Here is a 26,660-nt window from a genome sequence, read left to right on the forward strand (position 1 = left end):
CTACGTAGGGACTTGCTCAGCTCTGGTGGTGACAGTAAGGGAGGAGAGGATCACCACACTGAAATACGTAGATAAATAGTTTATTATTGTCACACATACTGAGACAGAGTGAAAAACTTTGCTTTGCATGACAAGAGGGATGATTTCAAAACCTAAATACCTCAAGGGAGCACAAAAGGGGAAAAAATAATGAAATGCAGAATATAGTGTTGCACCTACAGAGAAAGGTAGACAATACATTTATTATCAAAGTAGGTACATGTCACCATATAGACCTTGAGATTCATTTTCTTGCAGGCATTCACAGGAAAATAAAGAAATACAGTAGGTTTATGAAAAACTATAAATAAACAAACATGTTCTACGAGTCTGTGGTGGCCAGTGCTATCATGTTTGCCGTTGTGTGCTGGGGCAGCAGGCTGAGGGTGGCAGACACCAACAGAATCAACAAACTCATTCGTAAGGCCAGTGATGTTGTGGGAATGGAACTGGACTCTCTCACGGTGGTGTCTGAAAAGAGAATGCTGTCTAAGTTGCATGCCATCTTGGTCAATGTCTCCCATTCACTACATAATGTACTGGGTGGGCACAGGAGTACATTCAGCCAGAGACTCATTCCACTGAGATGCAACACTGAGCGCCATAGGAAGTCATTCCTGCCTGTGGCCATCAAACTTTACAACTTCTCCCTTGGAGCGTCAGACACCCTGAGTCATTAGGCTGGTCCTGGACTTATTTCCCAGCTTAATTTACATATTATTATTATTATTTAATTATTTATGGTTTTATATTGCTATACTGTATTATACTCTATTCTTGGTTGTTGCAACTGTAACAAAATCCAATTTCCATCAGGATCAGTAAAGTATGACTATGACTGACAAATTACCAATGTGCAAAAGAAGAGAAATTGTGTAAGAAAATGCTGAGAACATGAATCATAAATTCCTTGAAAGTGAGTCTGTAGGTTGTGGCATCAGTTCAGAGTTGTGTTGTGTGAGGCTATCCACACTGGTTCAGGAGCCTGATGGTTTTCGGGTAATACATGTTGCCGAATCTGCAGTGTGTGACCTGAGGTTCCTTCTCAATGGTAGTAGTGAGAAGGCAGCATGGTCTGGATTGTGGGTGTCCTTGATGGTGGATGCTGTTTTCTTGTGCCAGCACTCCTTGAAAATGAGCTCAGTAGTGGGGAGGGCTTTGCCTGTGATGGACTGGGCTGTATCCCCAGTAGATTCTTCCATTCCTGGGCATCGGTGTTTCCATACCAGTCCATGATGCAACCAGTTAGATACTCTCCATCCTTCTTGTTGCCAATTGGCGGGTGGGCGATATGTTTCTTTTTGTGCAAGACAGGAGTTGGGGGTTTGGGGTCTGATGTTCTTGTTGGTGTGTTTCTGTATGGGCCATCTGTTAATTTTTGTGTGTAAGAGAGGGGATTGGGGATTTGATGCTACTGTTGCTGTCCTTTCCTGCAAGGGAGGGTTTGATGTTAACTGTCGCTGTTTTTTTTTGTGATAGAAAGGTTTGGGAGTTTTTGATGTTCCAGCTGCCATTTTTCGGTTGAATGATCTGTTAGTTTTTGTGTGAGGGAGAAGGTTAGGAGTTTGGGGTTTGATATTCTAGCTGCCATTTTCCATGTGGGCAATCTGTTATTTTGTGTGAGGGAGGGGGTAGAGGATTTGGGGGTTTGCGAGATTTGTTTCTTTTTCATGCACAGGGGTTGATGTCCTTTCTTTCAACAACTCCCATGGTTTTTCCGTATTTCATGACTAGCTGGAGAAGACAAACATCAGAGTTGTATTGTACATGCATACATTGACAATAAAATGAACTTTGAACTTTGGAACCTTTGAATCATGCATCTATAGAAGTTTGTCAAAGTTTTAGATGACTAGCCAAATCTTCACAAACTTCTTAGGAAAACAAACTGTTCAGTAAAAACGCATTAGGTCAATATTCACAATTTATTATTCCCTTCATCTTCTTATAAGCTCTACTAGTCATCCCAGTGTCCACTAAAATGAGCCCTTTGGTGGTTAAGAACTGCACATTGGAAATTCATTTTGGAGCATGTCTTTGTATTCATCCAAGGAATGTCAATCATTTATTTCTGCCCAGTCTAATGTTTACAGCAAATGGAAATGGGTTGAAGTTCTCCATGGAAACGAGCATACATTCCATGACACTGTGCAAGGCTTGAAGGTGGTTGTCATGTTTAGCTGGTGTTCCTGATGTCTTCGTTCAATTCTGCAATGTGAGACAGTAAGTGACGCAGACAAATCCAACTCATACCAGCAGTTGGTAAATTCCTGGCTGTTGACCAGAGGAACCTGTCATGAAATGACTGGCTTTTGTTTTGCCTCTGCTGGAAATATTTTAATATATCTTTGAGATATTTTGGAGTTTGACATCTGGACATGGATGCTTAGCGGCTGCAGGGCCTCAGACAATGTATGAGATGAGATGGGGGCTTCTGCTCAGAAAGTAAGGCCAGAAATCACAGGAAACACTCAGTAGGAAGACAGCTTCTGGGAGAGAGAGAGAAAAAAATACTTAACATTTCAGATCCAAGACTTTTTGTCAGAATCTTACCAGTTCTGCTGAAGGGTCCATTGACATGAAACATCAACTCATTTTTCTCTCTGCATACACTACCTGATCTGCAAGTGCTTCCAATATCTTTGGTTTTCATTTCAGCCTCTGTAGTTTTAAACCATATACATAGGAGCAGAATTAGGCCATTTGGCCCATCAAGTCTGCTCCACCATTCCCTCATAGCTGAGTTATTACCCCTCTCAATCCCACTCTCTTGCCTTCTCCCCGTAAACTTTGATCCTCTGATTAATCAAGAATCTATCAAGCTTCACCTTAAATATATTTAGATTTAGATTTAGATTATGAGAACACTCAGTTCTCTTTTATTGTCATTTAGAAATGCATACATGCATTAAGAAATGATACAGTTTCTCCAGAGTGATATCACAGAAAACAGGACAAACCAAAGACTAACACTGACAGAACCACATAATTATAACATAGTGCAAAGTTACAGCAGTGCAAAGCAATACCATAATTTGATGAAGAACAAACCATAAGTCTCAAAGTCCCGAGTCAATCGACTCCCGAGTCCCCGATAGCAGGCGGCAAAAGGGAAAAACTCCCTGCCATAAACCTCCAGGCACCGTCAACTTGCCGATGCCTTGGAAGCAGCCGACCACAGCCGACACTGAGTCTGTCTATCCGAAAACTTCGAGCCTCCGACCAGCCCCTCCAATACAGCCTCCTGAGTGCCATCCTCTGCCAAGCACCTTCGACCTCGCCTCAGCCACTGAAACAGGCAAAGCCGAGGATTCGGGGCCTTCTGCTCCAGAGATTCCGGTTACCACACAGTAGCAGCGGCAGCGAAGCGGGCATTTCAGAAGTTTCTCCAGATGTTCCTCCGTGCTCTCACGTCTGTCTCCATCTAATCAGAATTGTGCACGGTCCCCTACTTGACAGATTTCAGATACCATTCACTGGAGAGGCCGCGCGCACCGCCATCTTCTCCTCCTGTGAACTGGCCTGAACAGCTGTGTGGCAATGAATTCCCCAGATTCGCCACCCTCCAGCTACAGAAATGTTCCCTCATCTTTGTTCTAAATGGATGTTCCTCAGTTCTGAGGCAGTGCCCTCTGGTCCCAAACTCCTCCACTATAGGAAACACTCTCTCCACCTCCGTACTATCTAGGTCTTTCAATATTCAATAGGTTTTATTGAGATCCCCCTCATTCTTCTAAACTACAGTGAGTACTGGCCCAGGGCCATCAAACAATCTTGATACGTTAACCTTTCATTCCTGGGATAATTCTCGTGACCTTCCTTTGGATCTTCTTCAATGTCAGCACATCTTTTCTTAGATACATCTGTCCCCAGTCATCTTGTATTCCATGTCACCCTTATCTGTCAAGGACTGAGTGGCGGCTGCCCAAGCATCAGCCACCCCCCCCCCCCCACATTAAGTCATGCACAGGTGTTCTCCATTTCTCCATTCAGGAAATTCACCCCAACATCCCAGTTTAAATCCCGTGACGATCAGCAAGTGGTGAAATGGGCAGGATTGTGAGGTATGGATCCTGGATCAGCCTCGCCAGCTACTTGAAAACTCACCCATACACAACCCCTTGGGAGAACACCATACTCGACTCAACTGTGTGCACTAGTGCTACCACTGCCCTATAATCTCCATGTAAGTAGATTTTCCACCTGACCTTCAAGGGCATCTGAGAGCAGAGCATTCAGCAAAAATGGTGTGGTCACTCAGGCAGCTCCAGCTCTGCTTTGGGGCCTCATGGGAGGCTACCAGCACATCACAGAGCAAAATGGCTGGCAGCTGGCAAAGCACAGGCAGTAAGAATGACATCTCTCAGTCTGCACAACCTCAAGACAACTTAACATTACTCACACAGAGATATGTTGACAGCCTTCTGTGGAGCTGCAAAAGCAAGGTACAGCTCACGTATGGATGAATGCTCAAAGAAAGCCTTTAACCAATGGTTTTAATACATGCTTGCACATGAACAGAACTACAATGTGTGACCAATATTTCAAATGATATAAAAATCACCTTTTTATAATGTTCTCTTTATTCTTTTGTGGCCTGGTACCTAAAAAAAATTCAAATTTCAATTTATTATCGACGTTATGTGTAAGTTATACAACCTTGAGTTTCACTGTATACAGGCAGCCACACAGCAAGAAACCTGAAAGGACCCAGTTTAAAAAAATACCAACACCCAATGCATAGAGAGAGTGAAAAAAAACAAAAGATTCAAATAAAAGCAAGCAATAGCATTCAGAATGGACCAGCAGCCCGAGCAGGCTGCAGCCACAGACTCAACCTCAGAGCAGAGTAAAGGACACAGCGCAGTGAGCAGAATCGGCCTGACCCTCGCCTCTTGTGCCGAAACCTTGCCTCTTCAATCCATCCAGACCCGCGTTTAAATTGTCCAAGCATCAGGTCGTCCCTCGCACTGGGACCTGGGCCCCGCCACATCGATACACTTTGGGCGTGGACCCTGCCGCTACGTTCTGGCCTGTACCTGTCCTTTCCAAATCGGCCCAGCGCTCAGATTGATCCCACCTCGCTCCTGATTTGGGTGGATTGGCTCCAGAACTCCTCCGCTTGCTCCAACTCTGTCTCTGACTCCGACTCCATCTCCATCTCAAGCATGCTCCGACCACTTTCCCTTGACCGTGCTTCAACCTCACTCCGACTTTGCATCACACCCGCACACCTCGCCCCTCGAGGCAGCTTTGGCTTCGCCCGTCTCTTCATCATTTGCTGTGACTGTTTATCACAATTTTCTACAGAAAAAGTGTTACAAATAATTCAGTTGTATTTCTTGCTTTATGAACCACCAGTAACTTGTCACCCCATCTTTAGTGGGCATCATCTTAATTCAGATTGAATTGAATTGAATTGAAGTGAATTGACTTTATTACATACATCCTTCATATAAATGAGGAGTAAAAATCTTTAAGTTACGTCTCTGTCTAAATGTGCAATGTGCAATTTATAATAAATAGTATGTACAACAAGACAGTTAATATTACATAGAAATACAATTGTATCAGCATGAATTAATCAGTCTGATGGCCTGGTGGAAGAATCTGTTCCAGAGCCTGTTGGTCCTGGCTTTTATGCTGTGGTACTATTTTCCAGATGGTATCAGCTGGAACAGTTTGTGGTTGGGGGAGACGCAGGTCCCCAATGATCCTTCAGGCCCTTTTTACACACAACTCTTTGTAAGTATCCTAAATAGTGAGAAGTTCACAACGACAGATGCACTGGGCTGTCCGTACCACTCTCTGCAGAGTCCTGCGATTGAGGGAAGTACAGTTCCCATACCAGGCAGTGATGCAGCCAGTCAGGATGCTCTCAATTGTGCCCCTATAGAAAGTTCTTAGGATGTGGGGGTCCATACCAAACTTCTTCAACCGTCAGAGGTGAAAGAGGCGCTGTTGTGGCTTTTTCACCACACAGCCGGTATGTACGGACCACGTGAGATCCTTGGTGATGTGCATGCTGAGGAAATTAAAGCTGTTCACCCTCTCAACCCCAGATCCATTGATGTCAATAGGGGTTAGCCTGTCTCCATTCCTCCTGTAGTCAACAACCAGCTGCTTTGTTTTTGCAACATTGAGGGAGAGGTTGTTTTACTGACACCACTGTGTCAGGGTGATGACTTCTCTGTAAGCTGCCTCATTATTATTTGAGATTAGGCCAATCAGGGTAGTATCGTCAGTGAATTTAATTAGTAGATTGGAGCTGTGGGTGATGACACAGTCATGGGTATACAGAAAGTAAAGGAGGGGGCTTAGGACACAGCCCTGAGGGGCACCTGTGTTGAGGGTTAGAGGGGCAGAGGTGAGGGAGCCCACTCTTACCATCTGCTGGCTATCTGACAGGAAGTCCAGGATCCAGCTGCACAAGGCAGGGTGAAGGCTGAGGGCTCTGAGCTTCCTGTCGAACCTGGATGGAATTATGGTGTTGAATGCTGAACTGTCGACCAAGTACAGCATTTTCACATAAGCATCCTTCTTCTCCAGATGTGTAAGGACGGTGTGTAGAGCAGTGGCTATTGCGTCATCTGTGTCATGGTCCGGTCCGTGAAGTCAGTATTCTGGTTCACGGTCTGGTCTATAGTTCCTTATTCCTGGGTTTCTGGTTTTGTTGTAGGCACATGATTCTCATTTTGGGGCTGAGACATAAATACCTCTGCAAACCAGGGATTCCCTGCTGGACTGTTCTGTTCCCTTCCCTGTCCTTCCCCCCCTCACCTGTCTCTCTGCCTGGATACCTTGCTTGACTCTCTGCCTGCTCACCTAGCCGGGATACCCCACCTGTATCGCTGAAGTTTTACCGCCAGAGCAAGACCGGAGCCTTGTTAGGTCAAGATAAGGAACTGTCTCTCGTTGTGTGGAATTGTCTCTCTGTGTCCTCTCCTTCGCTAGGTGGGTCTGGCCATCTGCCGCCACCTTGTGTTGGAAACTGTCTCTGTGTCCTCTCCTTCGCTAAGTGGTTCCGGCTGTTTGCCACCACCTTGTGTTGGGATCGGTCTCTTCATGTTCAGCATTCTGTGTATGAATCCCTGCCCTACATTCTGTTCCCAAGGATGGGTCCCGGCTCTGTGTTACATGTATGAATCCTGGCCCTATGTCCTGTTCCCAAGGAGGGGCCCGGCTCTGTGTTCTGTGCTCCCGTCTCTTGTAGTCCAAGGCTCCATGCTCCTGAAGGCCCTTGTCCAATCCGTGCCTAGTCCAGTCCTATTCGAGTCCTGTCCATGTGCATTTACCTTGTGTCTCTCCCTACCCAGGAGTTCCTCACCCAAGCCATGTCCAGTCCTGTAGCTTCATCTTGTCCTTGCCTAGTTCTGGAGTTTGAGCCCGAGTCAAGTCCCAGGTTCTGGGTCCTTGCCCAGTCTCTGGCTTGGAGTTCATACCCAAGCCTCAAGACCCCAAGCCTGTCTCCAAGCCTCAAGCCTCAAGACCCCAGCCTCAAGCCTCAAGACCAGGACCCCAGCCTGCAGCCCCAAGCCTCTAGACCCCAGCCACATCCTGTCCTGCAGTCATGTCATGTCCTTACCTGGTTCTGGGGCCCGAGCCTGAGGCAAGACCCAGGTTCTGGGTCCTTGTCCAGTCTCTGGCTCGGAGTCCAAGCCCAGGCTCCTAGTGCATAATTCCTTGTCCGGGTCCCCTGTCTTGTCCATGTCCTAGTCCAAGTCTGCATTCTTGTCCCTGCTCCTTGTCTGTATCCTGTCATGTCCCTACTCTAGTCAAGTCCTATTCTTTGTACTTCAGTGTCTGTGTCTTGCATTTGGGTCCATTCCCAATGCCCCCATTGTGATAATCTGTTGATTAGTTGTGTCGGTAGGTGACCTGTAGGGGGTTCGGTGTGGGTGGTAACATGCTGCAGATGTGGTCCTTGACCAGCCTCTCAAAGCATTTGCTTATTATTGAGGTGAGTTGTGAGGATTATGTTGTATACAGCATAAGTGTTGGTCCGTCTGGTTGTGTATAACAAGTTTAAAACACTACATCTACAAAATTCCTGCAATTAGGAAATTCGGTTCCTCTGGAAAATGAAAATAATTCTGAGTTCTGAAGAAAGTTTCGGCCCAAAATGTCGACTGTTTATTTTTTCCATTGATTCTGCCTGACCTGCTATGTTCCTCCAGCATTTTACGTGTGTTGCTTTGAAACTAATTCTGTTGTTACAATAAACACAAGCAATTCTGCTGATGCCAGAAATCCAGAGCAACACACACAAATTTCTGGAGGAACATATCAGGTCAGGCAGTATCTATGGAGAGGGATAAACAGTTGATGTTCAGGCCAGGACTTCTGATGAAAAGTCTCAGCCTGAAAGACCAATTGTTTATTCATTTCCACAGATGCTGCCTGACCTGCTGAGTTCCTCCTGCATTTTATGTGTTGCTATTGTTACAGTGGCATACAATGATAAGCGCTACCACTTCAAACTTTTTGAAGTGCTGTTCAAAGTTCAAAGTAACATTTATTATCAGAGTACATACGTGTCACCACATACAACCCTGAGATTCTTTTTCTGTGGGCATACTTAGCAAATCTATAGAACAGTAACTGTAAACAGGATTAATGAAAAACAAACTGTGCAAATGCAGATATAAATAATTAGCAATAAATAACGAGAGCATGAAATAACAAGATAAAGAGTTCTTAAAGTGAGACTATCGGTTGTGGGAACACCAGACATAGAATGAGTGTAGTTATCCCCTTTTGTTCAAGGGCCTGATGATTGAGGGGTAGTAACTGTTCATGAACCTGGTGGTGTGAGTCCTGAGGCTCTTGTGCCTTCTACCTGATGAAGCTCCAGATTAATAAACCAGCTGGGTGACATTAAGTCGATGAAAGATCTTCAATTGCCTGCTTCTCTTTCTCCAGATGATGTCCAACCTGCTGAGTATCTCCTGCATTTTCTGTTCTTATTTTGGGTTTTCAATATCTACTATGCATTAATTTTTTGAGTTGTTTTGTTAAGTATTTTGAACTCAGGAATTCTGACAGTCTCAGATTTACCAGTCTAACAACAAAGTCAGAAGGCATTGGTTTAAGTCCCGATTTGGGACAGGTATGAATAATTTTAAACATACAGTTGAGCAGACACACTGCTACAGACTGAAAGAGTGCAATGCTCTCAATGTTGGACCCTTTCAGACAAGACATTAGCTCAAATTGCAATCTTTATTCTCAGTTAGACATTAAAAATATCACATAGCACAACCTGAAGAATTGATGTTTGGAATCATCCAAGCCTGTCTTATTTTCCTGATCCTTAGTTCCCCTTTTACTCATTAGTGGAAACATTTTTGACATCCATCCCATAGCTCCTCGGTTCTGCCTTTTCTAACCTTGCTAGAGTAAATAATTTTTCATAATGGAGATTGGAAATGTTCACAATATTCCAAAGTACTTCATGGCATTGAAGAACTTCTAAGTGGCTGTCACTGTTCTAACAAAATGCTGGCCAACATACAGTCAGCTCTCACAGGTAGCAAGGGGAAAAATGCCAATATTTGTGTCGACTGAAGAAGGGTTCCTCAGGGTAGGACATACAGTGAATGGTAGGGCACTGAGCAGTAAAGTAGAAAAGAGGAATCTAGAAATACAGAACTGTAACTCCTTGAAAGTGGCAAACACAGGTAGGTAGGGTTGTAAAAGGAGCTTTTGGCACATTGTCCTTCATAAATCAAAATTATTTGAAGTTATATAAGGTGTTGGAGAGGACTAGTTTGAAGTAATGTGTGCAGTTGAGGGGAGTCGAGGAAACACACACCAGTCTTCATTGAGGGATGAGAAGTGAAACGGGTTCCCAGGTATCAACATCTCCAATATGTACCCAGCATACTGATGCAATTACAAAGAAGGGATGACAGTGGCTATATTTCATTGGGAGTTTGAGGAGAAGTGATATGTCACCAAAAACACTCACAAATTTCTATGGATGTACTGTGCAGATCATTCTAACTGATTGCATCACCATCTGGTATGGGGGGGGGCACTGCACAGGATCTGTAAAATCTGCAAAAAGTTATAAACTCAGTCATCTCCATCATGGGCATTAGACTGTTCAGCATCGAGGACACCTCAGAAAGGCAGCATCCATCACTAAGGACCCCCATCACTCAAGCCATGCCCTGTTCTCATTGCTTCCATCAAGGAGGAGATACAGGAGCCCAAAGACACACACTCAACATTTCAGGAACAGCTTCTTCCCCTTCGCTATTAGATTTCTGAATGGACAGTGAACCCATGAACACCACCTTGGTATCTCCCTCCCTTTTTGCCCCATTAATTTAGTTTAATGTTCATATATGTAGATTGTAATTTATAATTTTTATTACTGTGGATTGCAGTGTGCTGCTACTGCAAAACAACAAAATTCACAAAGAAGTCCAGTGATACTAAACCTGATTCTGATTTAGTCTGGTCACCTACTGTACCTATAGGGAAGATGTTAATAAGATTGAAAGAGTACACAGAAATTTTACAAGCATTTTGCTGCATCTTGAGGACCTGAGTTATAGGGAAAGGTTGAATAGATTAGGAATTTATTCCCTGGAGTGCAGGAGATTAAGAGGAGATTTGATAGAAATATACAAAATTATGAGAGGGTATAGATACAGTAAATGCAAGCAGACTTTTTCCACTGAGTTTGTGTGAGACCACCACTGGATGTAATGGGTTAAGGGTGAAAGGTGAAACATTTTTAAGGTGAACTTGAGGGGGAGCTTCTTCACTCAGAGGGAGGTGAGAATGTGGAGTGAAAGTGATGAATGCAGGTTTGATTTCAACATTTAAGAAAAATAAGGATAAGTACATGGACTGTGGAGGTGTGGAGGGCTATGATTGAGGTGCAGGTCGATGGGACTAGGCAGAATGAATGTTTGGTACAGATTAAATGGGCTGAAGAGCCTTTTACCATGTTGTGGTGCTCTCTGACTCTAATGTATATTGATTGGCTGGGACTTCAGGTAGAATAGTCCTGCTCCAAATCCCTCAAGGGAGAACACCAGTATGTGCTTCAAACAGCCAAATCCTGACAACTCTTAGCAACCCCTGCTGCCCGTTACAGTGACAATGTAGAGTGTGGTATCGCCTTGCAAGCCCTGAGCACATTTTCAGCTCCAGGTATTATGGCAGTGGTCTGGGCTCCACTCAGATGCAGGATAGCAACTGCTGGTGTTGCAATGGAAGATGCAACATCAACCATCAGATGCTGCTCTGTGATTGGGTCCATGAATGCACCGGCAGAAGTTGGCCATCTCGTCCACATTAGGAAGTATGAGGATCCAGACTCTAAATGCCTCTGCTTGCTCCTTGACATTGGGCATCCTCACTTACTGGCAGGCTAGCAGATGCCCCGGCCATTTCATTGTCATCCATTATTGGATCTGCTGCCTCTCGTACTTCACTTCCCAGTAAAGTGGCGTCTATGTTGTCCTTTCCTCTGATCCTGACCAAAGGCCACCCAATTTGATGACCCGCTGCACTGCAGATCCCAGCTTTGTGCTTTGCCCTCTAAACTGTGCATGTTTGGTTATCACAATGAAAAGTCAAAGTAAATGTATTATCGAAGTACTATATACAGTCCTGAGGTTGCAGACATTTACAGGAAAGTAAAAAAGTACAATAGAGTTAATTAAAAAAAATGATGCATAAACAAAGACTGACAAGCAACTCATGCAAAAAAAGACAAATTGTCCAAATAAAATAATAAATAAATAATACTGAGAACATGAATTGTATAGTCCTTGAAAGTCTGTAGGTTGTGCCATTGTGATGTTGAAGAAATAGGTCTGATAAGAACAACATAATTACACTATGCAATAAAGTTTTACGAGATTGAGAACATGGGAGATAGAATATGAGGAGGAGGGTTAAGTAGGAAGATGCTGTCATCTGTGAGATTTCAGCCAGAGCTCCATTGGTACATTGACTTGCAGGTATTGCTTTCTGCACTGGGGACCTTGGTGGCCTCTGCTCCCTGTCCTATCGGGAGAGGGGGAAGTGTTGGTGAACACTGTGGTGTGCCACTGGTAGTGGACTATCTGGTGGCAAGTGCAAAACGTGTGAAATTTCCAAACTGCACGGGATCTGTTACATTATTTATTTAGACATAAGCTGTGGAACAGACCTTTCCAGCCCACGAGGCACACTGCCCAGCAACCCACCCATTTAACACTAGACTAATCACAGGACAATTTACAATCATCAATTGGCCTAATAACTAGTATGTCTCTGGACTGTGGGAGGAAACGGGGGCTCCCAGAGGAAACCCACACACTCACGGGAAGAACTTTCTTACAGAGGAGCTTCACGCGAACTGCTACGCCACCGTGGTATGGTTACTGAGGATGAAGCTGCGGGTGCCTAAGTCAGGTCCCAGTGTGTGGGAATGGGTTCAGTGCACTAAGCAGCACCTGAGGCTTGTCGCGCACACTTATCCACCATCCATGCCCATTTCTGATCACACTTACAGGGAGCGTTGCCATAAGAAAGCAGCCGCCATTCTGTTGTTTGTGATCCATTATCAAGGACCCCACCATACAGGCCATGCTCTCTTCTACCTGCTTGGGTAGGAGGTACAGGATCATAGGTCCCACACCTTACGTCTGTGGTGGGAAAGCTGTTGGAAAAGATTCTTAAGGCATTTGACAAGGTTCCACACGGTAGGCTTATTCAGAAAGTCAAAAGGCATGGGATCCAGGGAAGTTTGGCCAGGTGGATTCAGAATTGGCCTGCCTGCAGAAAGCAGAGGGTGGTGGTGGAGGGAGTACATTCGGATTGGAGGGTTGTGACTAGTGGTGTCCCACAAGGATCGATTCTGGGACCTCTGCTTTTCGTGATTTTTATTAACGACCTGGATGTGGAGGTAGAAGGATGGGTTGGCAAGTTTGCATATGACACAAAGGTTGGTGGTGTTGTAGATAGTGTAGAGGATTGTCAAAGATTGCAGGGAGAAATTGATAGGATGCAGAAGTGGGCTGAGAAGTGGCAGATGGAGTTCAACCCGGAGAAGTGTGAGGTTGTACACTTTGGAAGGACAAACTCCAAGGCAGAGTACAAAGTCAAGCTATTGTCCTCAGATGCTTCAAAACCTCCACAATCATCCCTGTAGCAAAGAAATCAGTTGTAGCCTGTCTGAATGATTACCGTCCCGTTGCCCTGACCCCCATAGTGATGAAATGTTTTGAACAGCTTGTCAAGCCTCATGTCACAGCCAGCCTCCCCTCATCGCTGGATCCTCTACAGTTTGCTTATTGTCCAAATCGCTCTACGGAGGACGCAATATTCACCACACTGCACACATTTCTCTCTCACTTGGACAACAAAGACACTTATGCCAGAATCCTGTACATTGATTTCAGTTCAGCGTTCTATACCATCATCCCGCAGAGACTAGTGGAGAAACTGTCGCTGCTTGGCCTTAGCACTGCCATGTGTCGCTGGATTCTGGATTTCTTGACAGAGAGACCACAGTCAGTCCGTGTTGGCAGGAACATCTCTGACTCCATCACACTGAGCACTGGATCCCCACAAGGTTGTGTGCTTAGCCCATTGCTGTTTACACTGCTAACACATGACTGTGCAGCCAGATTCAAGGAGAACCTGATCATTAAATTTGCAGATGATATCACAGTGGTGGGGCTCATCAGCAAAAATGATGAAATAATGTACAGGGAGGAGGTCAAACACCTAGAGAGCTGGTGCAGGGATAACAACTTGATGCTTAATGTCACCAAAACCAAGGAGATGATCGTCGATTTCAGACGGTCTCAGCCTGAGCACACACCCCTCAGCATCAGTGGCTCCACAGTAGAGAGAGTGGAAAACATCAAGTTCCTTGGGGTGCAGATCTCCGACAATCTCACCTGATCCAGGAACACCAATGGGATTGTGAAATGGGCCCAGCAGAGATTGCACTTTCTGAGGAAGCTTAAACAAGCATCACTCCCCACTAACGTCCTAACTACATTCTACAGAGGCGTGGTTGAGAGTGTGCTGACCTTTTGCATCACAACCTGGTACTCCAGCTGCAGTGCTGTCGACAAAAAAGGCTTGCAGAGGGTGGTTAGGGGAGTGGAGAAGGTTATTGGGATCTCCCTACCTTCTGTCCAAGACCTCTTTCAGAGTCAATGCCTCCAGAAGACACGGTACATCATTAAAGACCCCTCACACCCTCTCCATGAACTGTTTGTTCTTCTGCCATCAGGCAAACGTTACGGGAGCATCAAAACTAAAACCACAAGAATACTAAACAGCTTCCTCCCACAGGCAGTCAGACTGCTAAATAGCTGCTCTACCTGACTCTGCTTTGGACACTTTTTACTTGCACTGGACACTTATAACTTGATTTTAACTGACATGTGGCTGTTGTGTTTTACTATTTATTGTTATGTTTATTATTTAGTGTTGCATTTGTTATGTTATGATTGCACTGCTCCTGGGAAACGCTGTCTCATTCTGCCCTGCAGAGCTGATGTACGGTTAGAATGACAATAAAGTTTTTTGAATCTTGAATCTTGAATCTTGAAAGTAAATGGCAGGATACTTGGTAGTGTGGAGGAGCAGAAAAATCGGGGGGTACATGTCCACAGATCACTGAAAGTTGCCTCACAGGTGGATAGGGTAGTTAAGAAAGCTTATGGGGTATAGCTTTCATAATCGAGGGATAGAGTTTAAGAGTCGCGATGTAATGATGTAGCTCTATAAAACTCTGGTTAGGCCACACTTGGAGTACTGTGTCCAGTTCTGGTCACCTCACTATAGGAAGCATGTGGAAGCATTGGAAAGGGTACAGAGGAGATTTACCAGGATGCTGCCTGGTTTAGAGAGTATGGATTATCATCAGAGATTAAGGGAGCTAGGGCTTTACTCTTTGGAGAGAAGGAGGATGAGTGGAGACATGATAGAGGTGTACAAGATATTAAGAGGAATAGATAGAGTGGATAGCCAGTGCCTTTTCCCCAGGGCACCACTGCTGAATACAAGAGGACATGGCTTTAAGATAAAGGGTGGGAAGTTCAAGGGGGAAATTAGAGGAAGGTTTTTTACTCAGAGAGTGCTTGGTGTGTGGAATGCACTACCTGAGTCAGTGGTGGAGGCAGATACACTAGTGAAGTTTAAGAGACTACTCGACAGGTATATGGTGGAATTTAAGGTGGGGGGTTACATGGCAGGCAGGGTTTGAGGATCAGCACAACATTGTGGGCCGAAGCGCCTGTAATGTGCTGTACTATTCTATGCTCTATGTTCTATGTTCTACCACCAGGATCAGGAACAGTTATTACTCTACAACCATCAGAAGGCTCCTGAACCGATGTGGATAACTTCACTCACACACATGCAATCATCTGTTTGAACTTCTTCCATCTGGCAGACGTTATAAGATTTTCTGTGCCCGCATCTCCAGACTGAGAAATAGTTTTTCCCCAGAGCTATAATTGCTCTGAATCAATCATTCAAGCATCATCCATAAATTTGTTCTGTTGCTACTTTAATACTGGTTTTACGGTCGTCATGCATCTGAGTTGTGCTTTTGTACTGCTGGACATTGCGTGTACTGGCTGGGTACTTGATTTTATTTATTGTTTATTTATTTTATTTGTTGTTTTACAGCATTGAGTATGAGAGTTGCAAACTCATTTTGGTGCATGACAGATTGTACTATGCAATGACAATAAAGATATTTCAATTTCATCTCAAAACTGAGCTGACTCCACAAGCCTCAGACTCACTTTCACAGGCTCTACAATTCATGTTCTCAGTGTTATTTGTATTTTTATTATTATTTACACTATTTGTCTTCTTTTGCCCATGAGTTGTTTGTCAGATTTTGTTTATGTATAGCTTTCATAAATATTGTATTTCTTTATTTTCCTGTGGACGCCTGCAAGCGAAGGAATCTCACGCGAGTGTGTGGTGACATGCCCGTACTTTGATAATGAGTTGACCTTGGCGGAGTTGCTGGGCTGTGGCACGGGAGTGAGGCTCTCTGTTTGGCCTTGACTCCCCACTTGTGCCTTCTGGTTTCCCTGTCCCTTGCGGACAATCATCTCCGTCCCTCTCCCCCTCACCAAAGCCAGCTCTGAGCACGCACACCTTCACCCTTTCCTAGACCAGATCCACCTCTTCCATAACCCTGCGCTCCCACTGCAAACCGGGCGGCATCTCGAAAACCAGAGCTACCAACCTTCAGAGGCAGCCGATCTCTCACAATCGTCAGATGCTGCAGTTAGTTTCCCGTGTGTGTTGCCTCCAATCCGCTGGGGCTGTCGCGTACCTTTACCTCGCGTTCTCCGGGACAGTGATATTAGTTCCCTGGAATTTCTAAATTTAAAATGCTGGTAGCACTCAGCAAGTCAGGGGTCATCGATAGAAACACGGTTCGCTTCAGTTGTCTTTCATCGCTGCTGCTGAGGGCGCATCGACCTGCGGTTCCAATTCCTCCGTTGTTATTTTGGATTTGTGGCTGCCTCGGTGCGAGGCCTTCACACTACTGACGACAGATTCCGCGATTCTTATCTCTCACCGACGGCGCCGTCAGCCCGGCGAACGGGGAAATTGCCTGTTACCCTGCATGTTCTGTATTGTACAGCCGGATACAGAAATCGCCCGGATGGGACGAATGTGTTCCGAATTCTCACTCAGTAGATCGGCTAAGGGATTTTAGACAAAAGCCGGGTCGGTAATTAAATACTTCCCGAAATGAGCCTGTGATCGACAGCTTCGGTAGTGTACTGCCTCGCCTTGCCCCGCACTATCCGTCCACTGGGGCTCTTTCAAGGACACTAAATGACTCCATTACCTTTAAAAGGGAGCTTTGCATAAAGTGCATGAGGTGGTTTGAGTCCGGGGAGACAAGGCACACGAACACAGAATGGGAGGGAAGGCGTGCTCTCCATAATCATTGTCAAAAGCCGAAGATTTCTCTCTTTTCTGATCTTCATGTCCAGGAATTCTTGGAAACACTTCGCAGCTGCCCCCACCTTAAAGGGGGGGATGGGATTTGAAGAGCCAGAGGGCTGGGGTGATTTTGATGCGGGCGGGGTCTGCAGAAGCTGCGGATGACCCGGGACGGAGGGGGCACCTTGCTTTAAGACTGGAGGCGTGCCAGGTCATGTGACCCAGTTCTTGGAAAGTTCCTGGAAAGCGGCCTGTGTGTTTCTAAAAGGGGGGGGGGGTGGAGCGGAGAGGAAGCTGGTGAGGGCGAATCCTCTCCCTCCAATGAAACAGCTTGTTGCTGGACTGGAATTATTCTCACTAGGAGCGCAGTTTCCGAATCCGTAGACTTTGCGTCTCCCGCCCCTTCCCTCATCAGTCGCGCTGCTTCGCTCTCTCAGCTAACTCATTCTCTCCCTCCCGTCACCCTACCTGTCTCCAATCCCTTCCTCTCAAACCCTCCCCTCCGGTCTTTTCCCAATTGTTGAGTGGGTGGGGTGAAGCGCTAGTGAGCCGTCGCTTTGTTGTTGTTGACGCCAGGCCCCAGTAAATGGCATTTCCTCTGAATTGTATGACGCTGGCCCAGAGTCCGGGGTCAACTGTCCGCTGCTCGAGAAATAATTTAAAGCAGCGACTGTTAATGGGACCCCTCTGATAGCCACGGGACGGAACGGTCGCCCCGTTGCTACATTGGCTCTGCTCAATTCTTTTGCACGTTCGTTTGTTAACAAGTGTGAGTGAGTACACTTCAAACGACCGTATACATTGAAATGTGGTCAAACGAAAACACAAAGTGGACTGGCGCATGCGGAAAGTGAAGCCAGCGCTCGCTGAACTTGTCCTAACTGAGAAAACTCGTTCTCATACTCACTGCGCGTCTATCGGTAAATCCTCGGTGTTTCACTCATGGGGCTGACAGTCAGATTCCTCACACGCGGGGGTTTATTTTCCCAATCTCATGAATCTAGGGAAAGGACTCTGCCCACGCCGTCTGTCTTCAGAAATGAAAACCTCGACTTTCCAATTATAGCGGATGTCCCGCAGGTGATCACAGACTGGAGAATTTCTCTCAGACTATCTCTCTCTCTCTCTCTCCCCCACTCATTCTCACCCCCTCTCTCTCTCTCGCGCGCGCGCGCGCGCTCTCTCCCTTGTTTCTTCTTCCAGATATCCAAGAAAGCGAGTGAGTCGATACAATCTTGTTTAGCAGAAAAGCCCCTTCTCCCAGTGGAAGTTCTTGGTAATGTACATAAGAGTGGAGCTTTTCGTTGTTTGGGGTAACTTTTCTTTAGTTGGACAACCATTTCGCTGAAGTCTCCCACCCTATGACTTGCCAAGAGGCGTCGGACGATGTGAACCCGATGCGGACTGACCAGGGTCCCCGGCGAGCGTCGAGGGCGTCGGAAAGCGACCAGGACCGCATTTCGGCAGCCATGGCTGATCTTCGGCGGGCAGGTATTCAACCAGCATGCCTTCGTTCCATTGCAACTTGTGTGTGTGACTAACACCTTACTGCAAAGTCCCCTTAAAACAAAATATATCTGGATTTTCAATTCTTCTGGTATTTTGGGAATGGACACATTTCGTAGCAATTCAATACTCTTATCTCGCGCCTCGATCTTTGGCGAAGTTTATTGGAAAACTGTTTACAGAATCTCTTTATTTTCATTGCCCATTACTACTGCTGTCTGTAAACTAGAGATCTGTACAAACGCTTAAAAAGCGCTGAAACGGGCTATTCCTGAAATTTGCTAAAACTTAAACGGGAATGATGTTGCATCGTCGCCGCATTTGAAGGTCTCCATTCGCATCTCTCACTTTACCGGGCAAGGTTTTCGATTTCTGTTAATCTATATGAAAAAAATTCATAATTTGTTTATTCGTTTGAAGTTCCCGAAGCCGCCTTAACGGCGATGTCTCTAATTTGGTGCTTTAAAATGACTGAGACGCCATAGACTTGAATAGAAAATATTATGATGAACGAGAATTGACATCTGAAAAAAGTTAAAATCTTCATAACTAAAACAGAGCTGTCGGGGCGGGTTGTGAGTTAGTTTGCGTATGGATAGGAAAATGTCGCATTTACAACCATCTTCAGAAGTACGTGGTATCAGATTTTACCACTTCCGAAAAAAAAGATGGAGTGGATACGGAGAAAAATATGCGCACAGAGAAGAGACTGGGGGCGGGGGGGGGGCAGACTACACGGGCACCGCGTACCAAGGCCGTGCCCACTGAGTTTTGTGCTGTCAAATTATTATCCTGGTCAGTTCCATTTTTAGACAATTCTAGCCCATTGGAGTAAAAGTTGGCGTGAGTATAAGGAAGTCTAAGATCCGATTAACTTCAAACGACAAAAACATCTCAAACTTAAATTCTAAAAGGATACCTTAATTACTGGCAGAAACTTTAATGCGTGTCCACATTTCTGATTTATTTATGTACACTTATTTTAATTATTTTCTTAAAAGTACTACCCTCCCCCTCCCCCCCCCCCCCCATGGAAGGAAACAAAATCTTCCTCCAGGGATGTATAAGTATTCTGGTGCCGCTCAGCTGGGTTCTAGAGAGGAGTCGTTTCCGGGTATAAGTGAAACATATACACCAGAGGATTATTTGTGGAATCAGATTACTGTAGATAGTTCTCCCGCTCTTGGGTCCTTGATGCATTAAATTCTGTTGTCTGGCTGGCTGGGTTGTCCTCCAGGCCTCTGTTCCCCATTCAGAGGAGTTACTGCACTTGCCCAAAGCTGCATTTTGGAGGCCTTACACTTTCTGTTTGTATGTGGGTGGCATCTTGGTGATGCTGTTGGAAGAGAGGATGCTAACGTCTCTAAGAATGGCTCCAGGTATTCCTACAAGAGCTCGATCTCCTTGCACCACTTTTCCGTTATTCAATGATAGGTGAGCCAAAATGTCTTCAAGTAAGCGTAGGCTTCGTTACCATTGCGACCCGATCGGTTCTAATCAGTATAGGCGACGTGACTGGGCCGCGATCGCTCCACTCGCTCTACCCTGTTGCCATTAACACGTAGCCAGATTTTGCGGTGGTCTGCAAACTGCTTATTCATCTAACAAACGCAAAACGCTGCAGGAACTCGGGCTGGAGGAGCAACGCCTCACCCTTTGGGTAGCCTCCAACCTTACCGCGTGAACATCGATATCTCTAACTCCGAAAATTTCTTGCCCCTCCCTATTCGCTCTTGTTCCATTCCCCATACTGGCTCCCCGCCTACCCCTTCTCCTCGCCTGCCCAACACGTCCCTCTGGTACCTCTCCCCTTTCTCCCATGGTCCACTCCCCTCTCCTATCAGATTCCATTTACACTTCTATCAGCTCCAGCTTCTCATTACATCCCCCTTTCCCCACCCACCCATCTCTCCCCACCCCCACGCCCGTTAGCTGGTTTCATCCAGCCTCTGCCAGCTTGAGCATCTTCTCCTCCACCCATCTTCTTATTTTGGCTTTTTCGTCCTTCCTTTCCACCCTGACGAAGGATCTCGGCCGAAATGATGAATCTTCTTTCCTCTGCATAGATGCTGCCTGACCTGCTGAGTTTCTCCAGCATTTGGTATGTGTTGCTCTGGATTTCCAGCACCTGCAGAATCTCCTGTGTTTGTCCTTTACCTACAACTCTTGCCTTCCTACATCCACCCATATTGGCCGGCTGTCTGAGTCAAGAACATTCATTGCCGGCTGTCTGAGTCAAGAACATTCATTGCCGGCTGAGTCAAGAACTTTCATTGCCGGCTGTCTGAGTCAAGAACATTCATTGCCGGCTGTCTGAGTCAAGAACATTCATTGCCGGCTGAGTCAAGAACTTTCATTGCCGGCTGTCTGAGTCAAGAACATTCATTGCCGGCTGTCTGAGTCAAGAACATTCATTGCCGGCTGTCTGAGTCAAGTATATTCATTGTCGAGGGTCTTGCGCGCTCTAATGCTTCTGAATATCCGCAGCATTTAGAAAAAGAAAATAATTAATGGATCAAGAAATTTTTAAACCTTTAAATGTTAATTTAAACACATTTTACAAAACTCAACTAATTAAAAAATAATTTAGTGCACACCAGTCTCACTGACACCCCCCCCCCCAACCCCCAATTAACATGAAGAATGGGCAGGTTGTGGACCGAGAACAGGCAAGACTTCCACTACGGCTCTGGGCATCGGCAGCAAATTTACTTCCGCACTGTGCTTCACTGGTAGCGCAAAATCGGCGTAGCGGGTCCAGCAAGTTGTGGACTTGTGTTTACAAGGGACTCCGCACTCGGTGATTCCCAACAAGTTCCAACTCCTTAGCTTTTTGCAATTATTGGTAAAATCTGCAAAAATATGTATGTTTATAAATGGTTTTGAGTACGTTATTTCTTTGGCTACGCTAACATTGAAGTTTGTTTAAAAACTAAGTTACTTGTATTGTGTGTAGGGTTTGTTTTATAAAATTTCTGCACCTGGCTACAACGGTGGTGTCAAAGCTTTGCCTGCTACTGATTAATGATTTCTACTGAACAATTGTGCACTGAAATGAAGTTTATGTAAGTAAAGGCAAGAGTTATAAATCCTATAAATTAGTGGACGAGGTCACTGGAAACTTTGCTGGTGAAGCCGTTACGGGGATGGTGTTGTATCTGCAGCTTACTGCCCACCTAACCTTCTGTCTATCCAAAAGGTCTTGTTGATTTATCCGCTAAATTACATACGTCACCTCTCAAATTGTCACGTTCTGTTACTGATGTAAATCAATCAAAACAGCAGGAAAACAAGTTAATCTTTAATCTGGATCTAATACGTAAACAACTACAATTTTTTGGATTCCCGCTGAGAACTTGATTCTTTAAAGGGCCTGAACCTATCCGCGAAGCCAGTACTAAACCACGCTCCGGACGCTGGGCCGCCCACTGGCTCGGACCAAGTTGCCCATTTCTCTGACGCACTTACTGTTGGTCTTTGTTAGAAGTTTTCGTTGCTGATTTTGCGTGGTAGGCATTCCCACTGAAACTTCTGCAAGTTGGTAACTTTATACCATAAAATCTTTCAAGAGCAACTGAAAAAAATAAGTGGCTTTATAAAAGGCATTTGGCCCCTGTAATGTCCAGGATTGGTTTGCGTTGCATGAGAGTGTCTAGAGAGGAATTTTGATCAGTTTTTATTCCCTGGCTGTTTCTAGTTGTGCTTTATTTTGTTTGACCCAGAAGAATACATCAGTTCGCTTGGAGGTGGAAATTATGAGTCAATGGTTAGCAAAAGCACTTGATGGAACTGGATTAATTTATTAGGCAGATGTTTTGACTGGGAAGAACCTGGTTGCTTCTACAATGACTTTAAGGAGGGTATTCAAGCATTTTGACCAAGGGATGATGAAGGAGCAAAATACAGAAAGGCTGATGGTAAAATTGTCATGTTTACAACCTCACAATTTCCTGTAAGCACTTACTGTGTTTCCTCGATTATGACAGTGCCTCCTCTTCCAGATACAACACTTCACATTCAGATAACAAGGAGCATCGTCTCACAGACAGTGATGGCTAGATAATTGGTATTTTGTTTGCTGATTGTGGGACAAGTGTGCTGTACAGCTCTCCTGATTATCTCACGAACAATATGACAGAATAACTTTCTTTGCACTTGTTTAAGGGAGCAGGTGAAGCCATAGTCTAACGTTTCTCAAGATTAAGAATGGCAGCATATCTACTGATGTAGAACCTCCTTTATACAGAGGCTACAGTTTAGATTTTGAGTTTCAATGTAGAACTGTCTTAAATAGAAATAAGAGTATTAACAACTGATCCTCTGACAAGCAATGATATATAACTGGAACAAGAAGTAGATCAAATATATTCCCATCATAGGAGCTGAATTAGGTCCTTTCAGCACATCGAGTCTGCTCCGCTGGTCTATTATGGCTGATTTATTATCCCTCCAATGCCAATTGATTAGTATTGAAAATTGAAACAATAATTGTTACCTATCATGAAAGGTATCCAAATCTTAGAAGATGATATCTCTAAATAAATAGATCATTGGTGCGTTGAACATGTTCTGCACTTGTAAAGAAACCCAAGAGCATAAATGTGACCCTAACAACTTCAGAGAAAAGATAAAGAGACTTGAATACGTAGTTGTGAAGAACAGAAATAGAGAGGGTATATAGTTTTCTCCCCTTTACAAAGGCAGCAAGCTTGTTATAGAAAGCTTCTTAAAATTAATACAAACAGGAGGAAAAGAAATAAAAGCCTAAAATGTTTGCAGATATGGAGCTGATTTAACTAGATTCTTGTAAGTAATAAAACAAACTAATAAATGTACACATATAAAGGAACATGGGGCCAGAACAGGGAAAAGTAATTGACAATGGTAATACCAGACTGAATTATTACACCAATCAAAACAGAGACTCTTCATTGACCTGTTGCTATTTGGCTTTTGGATGGACTTAAGAGGGCAGATGCTGGGATATTTCCTATTGTTGGAGTAGTATAAAACTTAAAAGCTACAAATGCAAGATTGCATCTAAAACTTTCAAAGGAAGATTCAGGAGAAGCTCTTTACCAGAGACTGATTAGAATCAGGAACTGCTATCATATTAAGTAATTGAGACAAAAAGCACTGAGCTGAGGTAGGTAGATAAATAAGTATTTGAGGGAGAAAGGAATAACTGGAAGGGTGTTGATTTGTCTATGCATCAGTTGCTGGGCTAAATGGTCTGCTTCTCTCTTGTTCACTGGAGTTGTGACAAAGGCCAATGGTCATTTATTTTAGCAAAACCTGCTGTCAAATTAAGATTGGAGCAACTTTATTTAATCATTACTACTTTTGCTGTAATCATCCTGGATTTATACAGTACCTGTAATTTAAGGAGAGTTTGTGTCATAGTGAAAACAAACTAACAGGTAACTTAGGTCTCCTGATCTGTGCTTTTATTAAGGTCAAAACTATTCACATCTTGACAAGTGTTTCACATCAGGGAGCACACAGCAGAGCTTGGGTCCTTTGGTGACCTGATGTTGGTGGGTCAGGGTGGGGAGATTCATATGTGTTTAGCAGCTTAAGCATGACCAATGTTAAGTATGTGCACATGTTGAAAGTGTTAATAACTGTTGTGGTAGAGCAGTGTAACGTGCCCTTGCTGACTGCCCAGTGTCTCAGTGTCATTCTATCAACAATGGCAAGTTTGTGCATGCTCAGCAGTTAAAAAGGCAAGCTTTGGGCCTCAAGAATTTTGGTCAATAGTAAGGGCTCTGAAACAAATTGTGGAGATTGGATGATCAGGAATGGGACAAGGAAAGGAATTCCTTTGTCAGGCAAAAGGATGTGTTCCGCCTTCTTTCAAAACCATGATATGTCAAGTGTCTTTATAAATCATAAGTAAGAGATGGTGTGATGTGGGTCTAAAATGAGTAAAAGTTTAATTTCAAAACTGAAATCTGCCTTTCACACTATGTCACCTGCTGTGGGGTGTGATAGTGTTTTCTGTTGCTGAGAGTTTCTCCCCCAGTTCTACCATTGCGTATCTAGAGTGGGGCTATTCATCGAAGGAGCAACACCACTGCAACCTCAAAAGTATGCCCTGTTCCCTCCACTTTCTATCTTACACCCTTACTGCTAACATCAATTAGCATGTAGACACTAGTTGTCAATCAGATGAAGGAATGCTGCTCTCTTTGCTTTAATAAAATTGTTGAATATGGATTAAAATCAGTGTAGCAGCTTCATGCTATGTTCCTTTTCTGAAAACACAAACAGGAATCTATTCCCACACCCTAACACAAAACACCCTGATATTTCCAAGAATTTATAAGGTTTGAGTAGTCATGGGCACCAATAGTTAATGTTCCCTTTCTGCAATTCCCATTTAATGTACTGGAACCCCGCGATTGGGCTCTCTCAACATTTTGGATCTTTTAATTAACATACTGAACTGTCAGGCACGTTCGCTCTTCACCACAGTAGGTTAACAGTGTTGATCAGCTTAATATTAATACAAGGCTCCTGGTGGACACAGCAATCCAGCATTCAGCCACCAGTTAAATTGATATAATGGCCAACTAAACTCTATAAATCATCGTAGCAATTTCAAAACATTATCAAATGGACTGGATGACCATCCATGTAAAATCAATAGTGAAACAACGTTTAATTTTGAAGAATATTTGTGAATAGAACAAAGGATATGATAACATTTTATTTCATCCTTGCATTGAAAGACAAAAGTCGTGGGAAAATTCCAACTAGAATATAATCACTCATTTCTTTTTTCTCATATTTTAAGAATAGATTAAATTATTCATTATTAATGAAAAGGTTTATGCTTATTAAATAATTTATCACCTAAAATGCAGAATTAACTAATACAGTTCCTTCCAATGACTCAACCTCTCACTGAGAGTTGTACCTACTGCAGCTCAATTAATCAAAGTATTTTCTTATTAATGTATTCACGAACACATCATTGCAAGGAAGCATGACAAGTATGAGGTGTAATGTAAGATTATCTTTAATGTTTAGTAATATCATTGCCTCCCCACCCAGAAGTTTGCTGTCTGCTTAAACAGTGCCATTACATTACGATCACAGGCACACAAACCTGGAGATGTACTGTAGCTCGCTTTGTATCAAGTTAAAGGAAGAGAAATGTAAAATCTCACAGCAAAGAAAACAATCCAGTCCATTGTGCCTGCTCACAGGTACAGGATCTAGTAAACTTCAATCCCCCGTTCCTTCACCTAGAATATCGTAATTTTCTCCCTTTCAGCTACTTCGGTGGTGAGGCGGTCATGCAAGCAGCTCAGATTTCATTATTTGGTATTTCCAGTGTTGGACACTACTGGTCACACTTTCAAAGCAAGTTTCCCAGGCAGCTAGTTTCGCAGTGGCCACTCGTTTGCTTACCACCTCAATGTCCTTTTCCTCCATCGCTGTGTTCATGACCAGACAATGCCTCCTGATGGCTTTTTGACTTTGGCTGTTGTTGTCAGAGATGGTGACATTGGTTGGCATTTTGGTAAATAACCTAATTGTGATTTGCCAGTTAAGGCTCTCTGGACATGACCTTGTATTGGAAAGACACAGAAACAGAAATTTAAAGGAGTGGTAATTTTCATATTAGTGTTTAATATATGAACACAGCAGCATTGTGGTTAATTGGCTGGAAATATGTCCAGAAGACTGGACCATTGATTCAAGTGTTCAAATCCCACCTTGACCTCAGCAGACTTTAACTGAAGTGACAATGGGATAAGAAGCTAGATGAAACAAATGATGGTTGCAAAAACAATATCCTCCAGGGAAAGGTCCCTGCCATTCATACCAGCTCTGATCCACTATGCATATGACTCCAGAACTTGTCAGTTCAGAAATGATTATGACGAGTGCCCACATCTTGTCAGTAAATCAGGACAAAATACAGCGACCAGTTTTCACGGTGAGTAGTTCTCTTTGAAGGAGGCTGTAGATGGGAATAACTGCCTTCCACATTATCCACAGCCTTTCGGGTACTTGATTTTGATCAGTCCAGGAATCTGAGTTTCATTCAGCAGATCCCTGTTTCCAACCTTGCTGTGGTACCAGTGCTTTTATTAAAATGTTCCCTGCTCTCTCTTTTGCTCTAGAATTGTGTTGTTCACCTCTGTTGTACAACT

The 26,660-nt window shown here is 44.2% G+C and overlaps 1 protein-coding gene and 1 long non-coding RNA gene across 4 annotated transcripts in view; one reads left to right on the plus strand and one right to left on the minus strand.

Moving 5' to 3' along the window:
• On the minus strand, nt 1–18,354 carry LOC140186928 (uncharacterized). 3 transcript variants are annotated; one of them, XR_011882968.1, is made up of 4 exons: nt 16,274–18,354; nt 4,878–5,343; nt 4,604–4,643; nt 1–2,528 (listed from the first exon to the last, which is right to left on the minus strand). It is a non-coding gene; the product is annotated as an uncharacterized lncRNA (long non-coding RNA). The 3 variants fall into 3 exon arrangements; XR_011882969.1 differs by having other exon boundaries at nt 4,932–5,343; nt 16,274–18,352; XR_011882967.1 differs by having other exon boundaries at nt 6–2,528; nt 5,079–5,343; nt 16,274–18,341.
• socs2 (suppressor of cytokine signaling 2) overlaps nt 17,314–26,660 on the plus strand; it is a 19,905-nt gene continuing 10,558 nt past the window's right edge. The window contains exons 1-2 of the mRNA XM_072241699.1: nt 17,314–18,066; nt 18,190–18,477. Of these exons, the coding sequence (XP_072097800.1) occupies nt 18,348–18,477 (130 nt within the window). The 5' untranslated portion in view covers nt 17,314–18,066; nt 18,190–18,347. The remainder of the gene's footprint in view (nt 18,067–18,189; nt 18,478–26,660) is intronic.

This window comes from Mobula birostris, chromosome 23 (assembly GCF_030028105.1).
Source record: "Mobula birostris isolate sMobBir1 chromosome 23, sMobBir1.hap1, whole genome shotgun sequence".
Classification (NCBI taxonomy): domain Eukaryota; kingdom Metazoa; phylum Chordata; class Chondrichthyes; order Myliobatiformes; family Myliobatidae; genus Mobula; species Mobula birostris.